The sequence below is a fragment of the Aspergillus thermomutatus genome (assembly GCF_002237265.1).
Source record: "Aspergillus thermomutatus strain HMR AF 39 chromosome Unknown NODE_14, whole genome shotgun sequence".
Lineage (NCBI taxonomy): Eukaryota > Fungi > Ascomycota > Eurotiomycetes > Eurotiales > Aspergillaceae > Aspergillus > Aspergillus thermomutatus.
Window position 1 is genome coordinate 68,378 of NW_020798062.1, and position 13,189 is coordinate 81,566.

The following is a 13,189-nucleotide window of genomic DNA, read 5'->3' on the forward strand; positions in this document are numbered from 1 at the left end:
GGAAAACTGAGTCGAAGACTGAGTGACCGTAGAGAAATGCTTCGCGATGCGGAGTAGAAAAAATTATAACCTACCTAAGAATCGTTCATGACATGAGAGCTTCCGATGCCAATAATCTTCAAACAAACCCGGACGATGTTGATTATAACTTCAGCATTTCGCGGTTCCATGAAATTGCATCCTCAACCTCAATGTACGGTCATAGAAGCTTTCAAGATCCGCACTCATGAACAATGTGTACTCCGTAGTTGGTATAGTTTTATCAAATTTGGACTGGCAAGAAGCTCTTTTTTGGCAGAAAGGAGTCAAATATGCTGCTGTTGTGTAGAGTCTCCAAGCATGTTGCTGTTTGTGCCATGGAAACCACGGGAAGGCATGTTGTGATGATATACCGTATGATTACATATGATACGCCTTTTTGTAGGGAGTTTCTTCACTTTCTTGTCTGACCATCACGTAACAGCAATACGCCCTGATGTTGTGCGCAGATAAAGAAGGTCGTTATATGGCCCATAACCAATCACAGCACCAACCATGATGTGCCATGTAGACAATGGAATTATCTCCATCTATATCCCTCAAATTTGCTGCATATTCTATCATCATTGCCGGACGTCTCTTCCTGCTGGCTGTTATGTCATTTGTGCCAAGAACGTCACCCTGTATAATCACGTGACCGGGACTTTTTCTCTGCCAGCAAGAGGCTCTGATCACCGGCGAAAAAAGTCGCGAGCCGAGTAGCTGTTGAGGAAAACCGTATAGCTCTTACCTACCCAATCTCATCCTCTCCGAGGCCAAGGATATCGAAAAGAGGCAAACACTTCACACTTAGCATCAGAGCGCCTCAGATCTTTGCCTCTGTCCTCCATTACACCCTCATCCTACTTCCCACGACCCCGTTGCCCAGGCTGCCTCTCGCGCATCGCGATCTGTGCAGAACAAGCGAAATCCGCATCGCTTCCTCGGGCCCACAGCTTGACGAAAAGGTTTCGATAGAGGAGCTGGAGTATTGGCGATTGATCCACACGAGAACGCGAATACATCGCCCATTTGCCGCTTGTGAAGACCGCCATCAAGTATTCCTCCCCGCGTTTCTGCGCGCCGCTTTGAGAGTAGTCGAAATCACAAAGACGTGCTGTCTTCCTCGAGGGGGATTTCACAGGAAAGCTCAATCGCTGTATTGCAGTTTTGCGAGATCGTCGAACCTGTCTTAAGTGGATGAAAAATCGCTTTCGCGAGTAGGAAACCAGGAAGGGGGTTGAGCTCACCTCGGAGACTCATCAGCGATAGATGTCTAAAAGAGGAGCTGTTGGCCCTCAGGGCGACAAGGACTCCGATCTTTTTGCATTCAATATGGCGAGCACACCAGAAGAAAAGCCTCAGCGGGCGACAGCTGCGCAGATGGCAAATAGAAAGTAAGTGGACGAGATTCATGGTTGCGATTAATTTTATGCATCTCCTGTCATCTCTTGCGACGTCTCTATTCACTGAATGGGAGAGGGGCCACCATACCAGCCTCCCATATTATTTTCATTGTGTTGCTCAAGTTCTTTTTTCTTTGTCTTGTTCTTCCTGTCTCCCCTCTTTCTTCTGTTACCTCAACACTTTCCATCTGAAAAGTTCTTCAACTCGCAATCGTCGATAGCGAATTTTCAGCTTCTTGTCTAGATTTTCCAACTTGAATTGTAACTGACAGCATCGGCAGAATTAAGGATATTCGGAGACGACCCCGCCCGAGTACGACTGCTCCAGGTGCTACTGGAGCTACATTCAGCCCTTTCAATTCAATCGATCCCAATACTGTGTCTGGCTCCCAGCCAGCGACGAACGGCTTCTCTTTTGGCCAATCTCAGTCTCACAGTTTTCCAGGAGCTAGTACAAACCCAAGCCAGCCCAGTCAGAACGGAGGATCACCATTTGCCTTTGGCTCAGGAGGTGCTGGTTCATCGTCCTTCAGTTTCTCTACATCCTTTGGTGGCTCTGGGTCATCGGCAAATCCCTTCGCCACTCTGAACACTACTGCGCCCAGCCAACCGTCTGATAATAGTGGGTTCTCTGGCTTCAAAGGCAGTATGTTCAACGTACCACCCACCGGAAGCTCTGCTCCAGGCCAGCAGTCTCTGCCTTCGGGCGGTCTCTTTGGCACCGGCTCGCAGCAGACTACTGCTCCTGGAGGCATATTTGGAAGCACTTCCACTGCTGCACCTTCAAGCCAGCCTGTGACGACGGCACCCTCCACTGGCAGCATTTTCGGCCAGAGTAGCGCCACTAGCACTGCTCCATCTACAAATCTGTTCGGCCAGTCTACATCAGACAAGCCTTCTCCCTTTGGCCAATCCACAGCGTTCGGTAGCGATTCGATGCAGACATCTCCTGACCCAAAGGCCAATGCTGCCGTATCGAAGCCAGCCATATTCGGAGGAAGTACTTCTCAGCCTGCATTTGGCGCATCCACAGGCTTCGCCAGCCCAGCAGGAGGTTCCGTATTTGGGGGTGCTACGCCGGCGGCTCAACAAACTCCGTCTAAACCACTTTTTGGGACAAAGCCAACAGAGCAAGCTACTCCAACTTCGACCCCTCTCTTCGGTGCTACTTCCCAGCAACCCACAACAGGTGCTACGGCGCCTCCTACGCCCGCATTGACTTCTGCTACGACAACGACATCGTCGACACTGTTTGGTACTGCACCTCTGGCCAAGCCTGCAACGCCGTTCCAGAATCCTTTCCAGTCTTCAAACCTCTTCTCAGGCGTGTCCTCTCCATCAGCTACGCCAAAGCCTGCACAAGAGAAAGAACATGAGAAGAAAATAGGCGAGGCCGCCCCTCCCAAGACCGGCTTCCAATTTTCCTCCTCCACAACCGGTGGCAATCTCTTCTCCAAGAGCGAAAGCGCTGCTGCTGCGCCTTCAACAACTTCATCAACTGGCTTGTTCCAGGCACCGGCCACAGGCAGCCTGTTTGCGCCCAAGCCTGCTTCTGCAGAGACTGATAAGCCCAAGACTCCCGAGTCAAATCCTTTCGGCAGCCTTTTCGCCCCTAAACCATCTACTGCGACCCAACCCGGGCCAGAACAAAAACCCCTGCCTGCTGCTGTCCCGTTTGGCTCTCTCTTTTCTCCCAAGCCTAGCACACCCAGCGAAGGAGCGAAAGTGGGAGAGCCAGCGAAACCAGTCGCTTCTACCCCGGCTTTCTCGTCTGCAGCTTCACCATCCCCCGGCCTCTTCGCGCCGCAGTCTTCATCTCTCTCGACCACTGCTGCGGAGAGTAAGATCCAGACACCTGCGTCCACAACTACTGCGTCTCAAGGCGTTTTCAAAGTCAATGGTGCAGCACCCGCTTCACTCACTTCACCCGCTCAGCCAACAACTTCAGCCGAGCCTCCCGCAGTCCGATTCGCCAAGAGCGTGCAGCCGAAAAATTTGCCTCCTGGACTGAGCGAACAGCAGAAGAAAGATGTTGAGCTTGTGTACCGTGTCCGCGTTTTGAATCAATGCTTTCAGCGCGAGATCGCTCAACTGAATCCTGTAACGCACGATTTCGACGCCATCGTGCTCTTTTACATGCAGGTTCGTGAAGTGATGGGTGCGCCAATCGTACTGCGCCCATTTAAGCGGAAGACTGCCGACGATGAAAGTGCTGATCTTGAAATACAATCGGCGAAGAAAGTCAAGCCCTTTGGCACCAGTGGTGCGCCAGCGACTTCCAGCGCCAACATCTCGTCACCTTCCCCGAAGATGAACATCGGACCAAGCTCCATTACGACAACGCCGTCTAAGCTTTTTGATACAAACCAGAGCACTCCAATTACCAATGGTAAAATGGCTGAGGAAAAGGCTGGAGCTGTTGTTTCGGTCTCTCGGGCTGAGAACCATTCCGACAATGACTCTGCGACAGCGAGCATATTCGCTCAGTCTTTCTCGAAATCGAAAGCTGATGATTCAGAAGCCACAAGTGCAGTGTCTACCAAGCCAGCTACGCCAGAAGCCAATAAGCCTGCTCTGTTCTCTACCACCCCGTCTGCATCTCCGGCCAAGCCCATATTTTCTTCATCAACTACTACCAAGGAAAACGCAACATCCAACTCCGTCTTTTCTCAACCTGTCTCAAAACCTGTGTTCACGTCATCGACAACCAGCGTCAGCACGCCTGTCCAAAATCTTTTCGTCCCGAAGCCCACAGGTGATAAGAAAACCGAGTCGCCAGCCAGTGCTGCCCCACCCATTCCCAAATTCGGTGCCGGCACCGGGACGAACTTTTTCGCTCAGTTCAAATCGCTTGCTGATAAGAATGCTGAGAAGGAAAAGCAGAAGCGCAAAGCAGAGGACTTCGACTCCGAGGAAGAAGACGAAGCTGAATGGGAACGGAAAGACGCTGAACAGCAGCGCAAGAAACGCAAGGAGTTGGAGGCTCAGTCTAGAAAGCGGGCCAAGTTTGTTCCGGGCAAGGGATTCGTCCTTGAGGATGAGAGCAGCGATACTACGGAACCCAAGAAATCGGCAGAGGCATCTACTTCAACTGCCAGCGCATCCGTCTTTGAAGCAAAGCGAGACACTCCGGTCAAAGCGAATAATATCTTTGGTCATCTCTCCGCGACCCCATCAGAGGTAGAAGAGGATAATGATGCTGACGATACTGAAGAGGCGTCAGCTGCTGGGGAAGATGCTGATGAAGAGTCCAAAGAGTCGTCTCTGGTACCGGCCAGCGAAGATGAGGGTAGTCGGGATGCGGAAACCAGCGAAGCAGACTCCAAAGCGGTTTCGGTCAGCGGAGCCGAGTTCTCTGCTAATGACAGCAGTGATGACGGTGATTTTTCTAAAGCTCTGACGAAGTCAAAGCAAGCCTCGAGCACATCGGCGACCGGTGGCAAAAGTTTATTTGATCGGGTTCAGTACGGTCAAGATGGAAAGCCTAAGCGGCAAACCGACGAGGAACCAAAGAACCCCTTCTCTTCCCTCTTTAGCCCTTCGTCCAAGTTCTCCTCTTCCCTGACGAGTCCTGGAATGTCCACCCCGAATCCATTTGGCTCACCCAGTACCCCTGCACCCGGACAAGGTGATACCGCCGAATCCAAGCCAGCATCTAGCATCCTCAACCCTTCGGTTAACACGAGCGGTGGTCTTTTTACTTCGGTATCGGCAAGTACTGGAACGAGTTCGTCGTCCATCTTTGGTCAGAGCTCGTCGAAACCAGCAGGTGACAAGACCTGGAAGCCAGATTCCCCCATCAAATTCGCCGACTCAACTGTTACGGCACCTTCGACCACGGGGAAGCCTGATTCTGGGTTCACCGCTCCATCAACAGACTCCTCGAAGCCATTCTCTACTCTGTTCGGCGCGCCAGCCGCTGGGGCGAAGTCGTCCGGCAGTGGACAGTCGGCGCTAGGGTTCTCCTTTGGTGGTCCGTCACAGCAAGGCTCTTCCTTCCTGGCTCCTTCCACTCTCACGTCCGCCACTGGCAGTCGTGCGTCGACCCCCGGAATGACCTCCGACACTGGTGGGGAGGAGTCTGTAGATGGCGAGGCTGTGGAATCTCTACCCCAGGTTGATCTCGCTCGCAGCAGAGCGGGCGAAGAGGACGAAGACATTGTGATCGAGACCCGGGCGCGTGCATTGAAGCTCAAGCCTGGCGCAGGCTGGGATAGCCAGGGTGTTGGTTATCTTCGTGTTCTGAAAAATCGCAACACTTCCCGCTCTCGTATCATCCTGAGAGCCGACCCAAGTGGCAAGGTTGTCCTGAACGCAGCCTTGTTGAAGGATATTAAGTACACTGTCAACGCCAACAGTGTGCAGTTCCTGGTTCCCCAGGCTGAAGGCGCCCCGGAACAATGGGCTGTTAGAGTGAAGAAGGAAGAAGTTGAGCGTTTGCATTCTGCAATTGAAAAGTCCAAGGCGTAAGCACAAGCTGTGTTTACATATCACGAATCGGCGTTGTACATTTGGTCTATCTCGAACACTTTCGCGGCTCTTTCTTACGACTTCCGTCCGGCCATCACCGTGCTTCCCATGGTTCACGCACACGGGCCTTAGAAGCCGATGCTTGTATCCTTCTATCCACCAAAGACTCATGGTTGCCGTGCGATCTCATTGATCGAACTGGCCCCTTCTTTGTATTTGCGATTGTCATGTCAAATTTGTTTCTCTGCCTTGGCGCCGTACTTTGTCGATTCTTCCTCAAGTCTTATTGAACCATGAGCACACAAAATTGGCGTCATTTTGTTGAACCTTTTTTGCATTCCATATCCTTCCTGCCGTCGATTTCTCCCACAATCGGACCATGGCCTTTGTGTGTAACTACTTCCCATTTCAATTACAGTGCATCATCAGCATCATGTTATTATCTATGGAACAAGACAGGCGCCTTAGCATAGCGTGTGGGTTCGAACCATTGCACTGCCTCCTCCAACTAACATATCATTAATATCTTTTATCCTCATTCATTGAATTCCCTGGGGTTGTCTCTCTGACATGGCACACATTTATTGGTATTTTATCAAGGGTCATAATAGGCTGACGATGCTCTCTATGCAGCATCATACTTTGCAGATATGGTTTCATCTTTCAGATCTAGAAAGCCCTGAAATAGGCAAGTTGGATTTCAACGACTTCCTCGTGGTAGGAAAGACCATTCTAATAGGAGCAAACTACTCAAGATACGATTCTTTCCAAAGCAAGAGGGTATAATGAATTGAATAAAGGATCTCTTGGTAGTCATGTCGACTATAATTCCTCTGTGGTCTCGCATCAATCGATACTATCCTACCCGATAGGACGATATTTCACTCCGTACTCCCAAGCCTGAAGAGAAGCACCGATGCCGAGGCTACAGCGGAAGAAAGAAATTTTCATTTCATGGAAATTTTTTTTATTGTTCCAAGTCAACCGTAACACAAGACCCGAGCAGGAAGCGATCCGTTTATTCGTCAACAACAGAGGTGTGCAGACCCTTGGCGTCCTTGACGTTGACGGCCTGAACGTAGGAGTAGAGTCTCTCCTTGGCGCCCTCCTCGTCGTTACGCTTGCGGGAGATGCGGACGCGGAGGCGGAAAGGAACGCCCTTGACACCGGCTTCCCAGACCTTCTTGTTCAGCTGGGGGTCGAGGCGGACATCCTTGGTGCCCTGATTGGCGAAACGCGAGTGGTTAGCTGAATCCCATCCCATCGCTTCCTCAGTCAGGTACTGAAGAGGGAAGAAACTTACCATAGCCCGCTCAGCGAAGGCGCGGATCTCCTTGATAGCACGAGGAGCGCGCTTCTTGAAAGTAACACCGTGCATCTATAGATCGAGCAAAAAAAGGAGAAATTAGTCTTCCGCCCAAATGCCATCTGGTAGAGTGAATCTGCGAAGATGCTATTTGCGGCCATAGAGGTGGACTTCATCAAACTATTTCTTCTTTTTTTGTGGTCGTGTATTTTGTATTTTCCTCCTCTTTCCTTGGGTTTCGGATTCTGATCCCCGAAAAAAATATCTCGCACAAGCCCTTCTGCAGCGGATTCCTCCCCTCACACAAGGTTGTTTCGAGATGTTCCCATATGTTGTTCTCCGTCCATGCCTCAGGGTTTTTGGTTCCGCAAGGTCGCAAAAAGTCGGTCGATTCATTGACCACGAATTGTGTGCAAAGGAAATCAAAAGCAAAGGTCCAGCGTCTTCAACGTACTCTCTTGTGCATGTTGATGGTGTACTCGCGGGTGACAACGTCGGCGATGGCCGAACGTGTCTTCTTGCCGGTGGTCTTGACGGTGCTGGACATTTCTGAAACGGGAAGAAAAGAAAATGTCAGTAATCTTCAGCTCTGGGTAAAAAAAAACTGCGCGACACAACAATGCGGAATTGATACTGACTGAATGGGCTGACAGAGAAACGTCGGCTGTCGTTGGCGATGTGGTCGACTGTCGAAGGAATTGGGATTTTCGGATGTCGTTTTTTTGGTGGTCGAAATTCAGTGTGGCTCGCTTATCGTCTGGTAACACTCTGATTGGGTGGCTACTGTCACGTGATGCTACACCCTCCACTGCTAATCGAAACTGTCTTGAAGCTACATGCTAAACCCTTCTTCATGGCTGTTGTACTCGGAATAGGCAGTATTTGTTGGAATTGATGTATATTAGTCATAAGTCATCTATCACTAGCCCGGGTTGTTTTCTCCTGCCAGAACGCAACACTAATTGTATCCTCTAAGCGTGTCATTTCTCGGCGCTCACATCAGGGTATAGGTCAAAACGTCGCTGAGTATAGACGGGAATGCCCTTTCGAGTGTTCTGAATAGACTCGTTATCCAGGTCCGCGTATATAATCGTCTCCGTCTCGGCTGCTTCTGCCAGGATCTCCGCGTTAGGATTGACGATCAGACTGTGACCCCAAGCGTGGTATGTTGCGTTCGTATCACGAGCCGGGCTGCACAAGCCAACATAGATCTGGTTGTCAACCGCACGAGCGCGACCAAGGAGTGCCCAATGAAGAGGGCCGGTAGTCATATTGAAGGCGCCAGGGTAAATCAGCGCGAAAGCTCCCTTGCGCGCAGCGATCATTGCCGACTCCGGGAAACGGATATCGTAGCAGATGGCGAGACCAATCTTGCCATATTCTGGGAGCTCGACGAGGGTCAACTGGTTTCCAGGCGAGAGTACTTCGCTTTCCTTGAACGTAATCTTTCCGGGGATATCAATATCGAATAGGTGCGTCTTGCGGTGTGTGCCAATGAGAGAGCCTGTCGGCGAGAACACAAGGGATGTGTTGTAATACTTTTTTGTCGAAGTGTCCAGCTCGGGTATACTGCCTCCTACCAGGTATGCCTGGGCTTCCGCAGCGATGGCCGACAGAGCATGATATGAGGGGGATTGTTCTCTCGTGGGAGGCGAAGGGAGTAGTGTCTCGGCATACAAAGGGAAATATTGTGTTCCATAGGGCGAGTTGAAGCATTCGGGGAGAACGATAAGCTTTGCGCCTGCTTTTGCAGCTTCAAGGACCTTGGTCCTCGCGTGAGCGAGATTGACGGCTTTGTCCGCACCTATGACCGAGTCGAATGTTAGTATGGGTTGAAGAGATTGTGAACGCTTGGACATAGCATACCTGAAGCCAGCTGCACTAGGGCTAGCTTAAGAGGTTGTTTCAAAAGGGCTGCCATGTCTGAGCAAATGCAATGATTGTTGGAAAGTTGAGGTTATCGGTGGTTTCGGCGATGCGGGGAACTTCATATGGGGTCGGAGTCACGGCCGATTCCGTTGCTTTATCAGCGTCCCTTCCAGGCTTCCTCTCTTTATCCGACAACCGCTGCATTATTGTATTTCACCACGATTGTTATGGTCATTTCTGGCAATATGAAAAACATCAAATTGGTACCCTTGGCTTCCAATTGTGCCCGATGACTGTCTTGTATACTGTTCCCTTGCAAGCTGCCCATCGCTTGCTCTCGGGTGAGCAGAGAATCTTGTGAGCGGACGTCGTTGGTTCATGCTCGTGCTGCTGCATAGCAGCAGAGGCGTCATACTATGCGCTTACAATTCGGTTCAACGGCAACATAACCCACAGCTTCTTGTTAGGGCTGGGTTACCAAATGCATCACAAATATAAAGTTCTGGGGGCGATTTAGGCAGTACGCCTGAGATGGGCCTTTTTCTCAGAGGACCATCGTGATCTCTCCTTGTACTTGGCCCAGCGGCCGTCTAGATAGTAGAATTAGACATCATCTTAGCTTTCTCCTTTGTGTTTCTTTCCCGTAGGTACGCCATCCTACAGGCTACCTTGGTTAGACAGGTATTGCCTACGTAAGTGAGAAAAGTGAATATAAGATATCTAAACCCTCTCTCACCTTGCATTCTTGGACAAGATAAGTAAGAGCACTCTGATCTCTCCTTCTTCATCTCCATATTAATCACTATCCTTCCATCTTCGACTCTTTCGTACTCTGGCTAGCTCACCATGGGGGTCTCATCACCTCAATGGTCCCAAAGACGCGGCCTTAGGAGCGACAAAGAGCAGAGGGAAGTTGTCTGGCCTGAGTTTATTCACCATTCAGCTACCGAATTCCGAACACCACAACACATGTACACCAACATCCGAAAAGAAATCCTTCAGACAAATTCTTCTGCTGAAATAGCATACTACTCTGTCCCTCCCGACTGGGGTACATTGATCGTCGACTCCATAGAGAACCACGAAGACACTGAGAGGTCCAACGCCAGGTAAGTTACATTGTCAGATCATATCTACATATATTCCTTGCTGACTGTGCTCATGTTGTGTTCAGCATCAACTATAACAGCGTCACAGGGACGCTGCTGATTAGAATAATGCCGACACGTGTCCATGAGTGCCATACCAACTGGATGAGGCAGGTAGAACGTGAATGGCGACGGCAAAACCTCGTCACAGATGGTCAGCTGAACAATTTAACAGTGTTCACGAACGCAGGTCAGTATTCTGCTATTATCCTATACGATATTGCTAACTCTGATTAGTGCAAGAACACTTCGCTGCGCCTTATACAAACTCCCGAAAGAGCCCAGACTTCTGTATGACGCCCGACAACCAGTACCAGCCTTCCTTCGTGATCGAGATTGGCTGGTCCGAATCACAAGGACGACTTGTTCAGGACATGCAACTGTGGATGACGGGGGGTCGTCCACATGTCAAAATCGTCCTCATCCTCGAGTTTGCGAAGAGGGCCAGAACTAATCAAGTCACCGGCAAGGCTGAGTTATATGTCCGTGATGCAGCGGGCAATCCATTTTGCCATAAAGAAGCGGTAAGTATTGTCTTCCCTTTCTACGGCTGACCGACAGATAATTTAACATCACAATAGGTCATATTTCCGGCGAACGTGACGGGGATCTCTCTTTGGATCAATGCTGGCGATCTTTTCGGACATGTTCTTCCGCAAGGCCTGGCGGCGAATACAGCTCTTCCGTTAAGTATCGATCCTCTTCGAGAGGAGGCTCGTAAAGCTCTTGTCCATATGGGAATGGTTCCTGCAACCTAAAGCAGACGTCAGCTGTAGCTGTCGAAGGTGGAGAGAACCCGTATGCGGACGTGGTTGATTTATGCTCGTGCCGGTGCATAGCAGCAGAGGCGTTATGTGATGCCGCGTACAATTTGACTTAACGGATTTGCTTCCTTTCAAGAGATCTGAGTGCTCCATTCATATTGATTAAAGGTTGGACGATCTTCTCCCTTTTCCGAAGACCATGCTACATATTCGGTTCGGCCTTTCCATCAATATATGCAATACGATCCATCATACAATCATTCTATGACCCCAGCAAAGGGCTTGCACCTCAACGTGGTGCTAGGGTCTAGTAATCTTCTTATGAAGATGAAGCTAAGACAAGCCCATTACAGCTTATCAACCCCTCCCATCAATGACTGCTGCTGCGCTGAATCAAAGCTATACTTACCTCTGGTTCAAATATGAATATCATCGACCTACCTACCTTCCAAAATACCTTGGTAATACCAACCAAGCCTTGGTGATACCAAGTCATTGATAACAAACATCCTCGATAGTCTTATGAATCATTTTCCACCTATTCTACAACAAAATTGGTTCAGCAAAACCCTCCACTTGACAAAGCCCTCGAGGCCACATGGCATGATTGAATGATCAAGACTCGATACCTTCTGTTCACTAATACTGCTCAGTCTTAATGAGATAGTTATATAAAGGCAGCTATGATATTCCCTCTTGATTTTAAATGTTTTGAGCTCTGAAGATGGCATATAATGGTTAGGGAATGGAGATTAAGGTGGAATGGATCAATCCCTCTTTCACCCCTCTTGGTTATGCTATTCTTTATATATCCTTAACCAAAACACACTGTTAAGGAGCGATGAGTGAGTGGGAGAGTTGGTAGTACCACTCTGGAGGGTGATTCCTTATTACTCTAAGGGTGCTATGGTTTTGAATAGAGATGGTAGCCCTGGGCTTTGGCTGGCGGATTCTACACCCAGGCTATAGAGAGACCCCCATATCTCCTTATAAAAATAAAACAAACCTTTGCCAATACAATCATTCTATGACAAAAGATACGAAGGCCCTTGTTTTCTTCATAGATAATGCCTGTCTGCACAGGGTCTACGGAGTACCTACCCTTGTTTATGAAAGTGAGACCTTCCCTGACCGTGGAAAGCAATCGCTCGGTTACATACGGCAATTAGGGTCAGACCCAGCAACGAAGTATCATGAAGTTCTTCATGTCAACTCCAGACCTCGACGGTTCGACTTGCCCAGAAACCAGGATCGTCGCAGAGGGATCGATAATGGCCACCCCGAGAAAGAGACAGAAAACAAGGAATGATGTTTCTGCGGTGAAATCGTGAAACAGGTTCTATCAGCCGGTTAGCAGTTCTCGCTGTGATATCAGACCTGATCCACCTTATCCACATCTCCAAGGACGGTGATCGACCGTTGACAAAATGAACTTCTTTCTCCTTCGAAATTACGAATAGCGAAAAGACATCAGCTGGGGAGATGTGTGTTATTAGTCTTCAATAATGTGAGTAGGCGCAATTCCTCCATTTCGTGTAAGGAAAGCCAATGTTGTAGTTGGCCCTGGAGTCTTCATGGTAGAAGACTCACTCAATCAACCTTCAGCCTGAGTCTAGACGAATAGGCTCTCTCTGAATTTCTCAGAGGGGAGACGAATTGGACGTCCATCGAGTTGATCCTTACTACTGTTGAGTGAAGCCGTTGAGATGATACTATGGCATATGCAAGTCTCCTTGAGCCTTGCAGATATGTCTGCAGATCGCATAGATAATGTATCAACCTTCCAGGCTTTAATAAGTCCTTAAAAATGGACTCATCACAAGTGAGGAATCACTTCGATATATTGAATGGTGCGCAACGTCAATCGCCATATTGTAACTTGTAAGTCGGTGTCAGTTCTGGAGAAGTAACGAGCCTAACGAGTAACGACTGCTCAAAACGAAAAGGCGGAGCATTCTCATGCCAGTCGTAGACTCATCTATCCTCCATCCAGTCCATAAACGAACAGACCGTAGGGGGAGACCAATGAACGCGTTAATAATTTGAGACTTGAGGATGAGAGGCGAAAAGCAGGCCGGCTGAGTCAGCGAGTCTGGACCCCTGAGGGCTGAGGCATCAAGTGCACGGAGAACTCTCTGGCTTTTCCTGAGATGATTCAATTCCACTAACAGAGAGACCAAAGTGTTCATAAATAATAGTATGGAGGAA

The 13,189-nt window shown here is 49.4% G+C and overlaps 4 protein-coding genes across 4 annotated transcripts; 2 read left to right on the plus strand and 2 right to left on the minus strand.

Moving 5' to 3' along the window:
* Positions 1 to 1,353: 1,353 nt before the first annotated feature.
* Positions 1,354 to 5,894, plus strand: CDV56_106982 (RanBP1 domain protein; the record flags this gene model as incomplete). The annotated part of the gene is made up of 2 exons (XM_026760601.1): positions 1,354 to 1,415; positions 1,706 to 5,894. The coding sequence occupies 2 exons, from the start codon at positions 1,354 to 1,356 to the stop codon at positions 5,892 to 5,894; spliced, it is 4,251 nt and encodes a 1,416-aa protein (XP_026617997.1).
* Positions 5,895 to 6,912: 1,018 nt separating this feature from the next.
* Positions 6,913 to 7,747, minus strand: CDV56_107244 (60S ribosomal eL31 domain-containing protein; the record flags this gene model as incomplete). The annotated part of the gene is made up of 2 exons (XM_026760863.1): positions 6,913 to 7,272; positions 7,655 to 7,747. 2 exons carry the CDS (start codon positions 7,745 to 7,747, stop codon positions 6,913 to 6,915), a joined length of 453 nt encoding a protein of 150 aa, XP_026617998.1.
* A 433-nt stretch (positions 7,748 to 8,180) lies between these two features.
* On the minus strand, positions 8,181 to 9,121 carry CDV56_107297 (carbon-nitrogen hydrolase family protein; the record flags this gene model as incomplete). The annotated part of the gene is made up of 2 exons (XM_026760916.1): positions 8,181 to 9,004; positions 9,067 to 9,121. 2 exons carry the CDS (start codon positions 9,119 to 9,121, stop codon positions 8,181 to 8,183), a joined length of 879 nt encoding a protein of 292 aa, XP_026617999.1.
* Positions 9,122 to 9,915: 794 nt separating this feature from the next.
* Positions 9,916 to 10,975, plus strand: CDV56_107388 (uncharacterized protein; the record flags this gene model as incomplete). The annotated part of the gene is made up of 4 exons (XM_026761007.1): positions 9,916 to 10,178; positions 10,244 to 10,407; positions 10,455 to 10,741; positions 10,799 to 10,975. 4 exons carry the CDS (start codon positions 9,916 to 9,918, stop codon positions 10,973 to 10,975), a joined length of 891 nt encoding a protein of 296 aa, XP_026618000.1.
* Between the last annotated feature and the right edge of the window lie 2,214 nt (positions 10,976 to 13,189).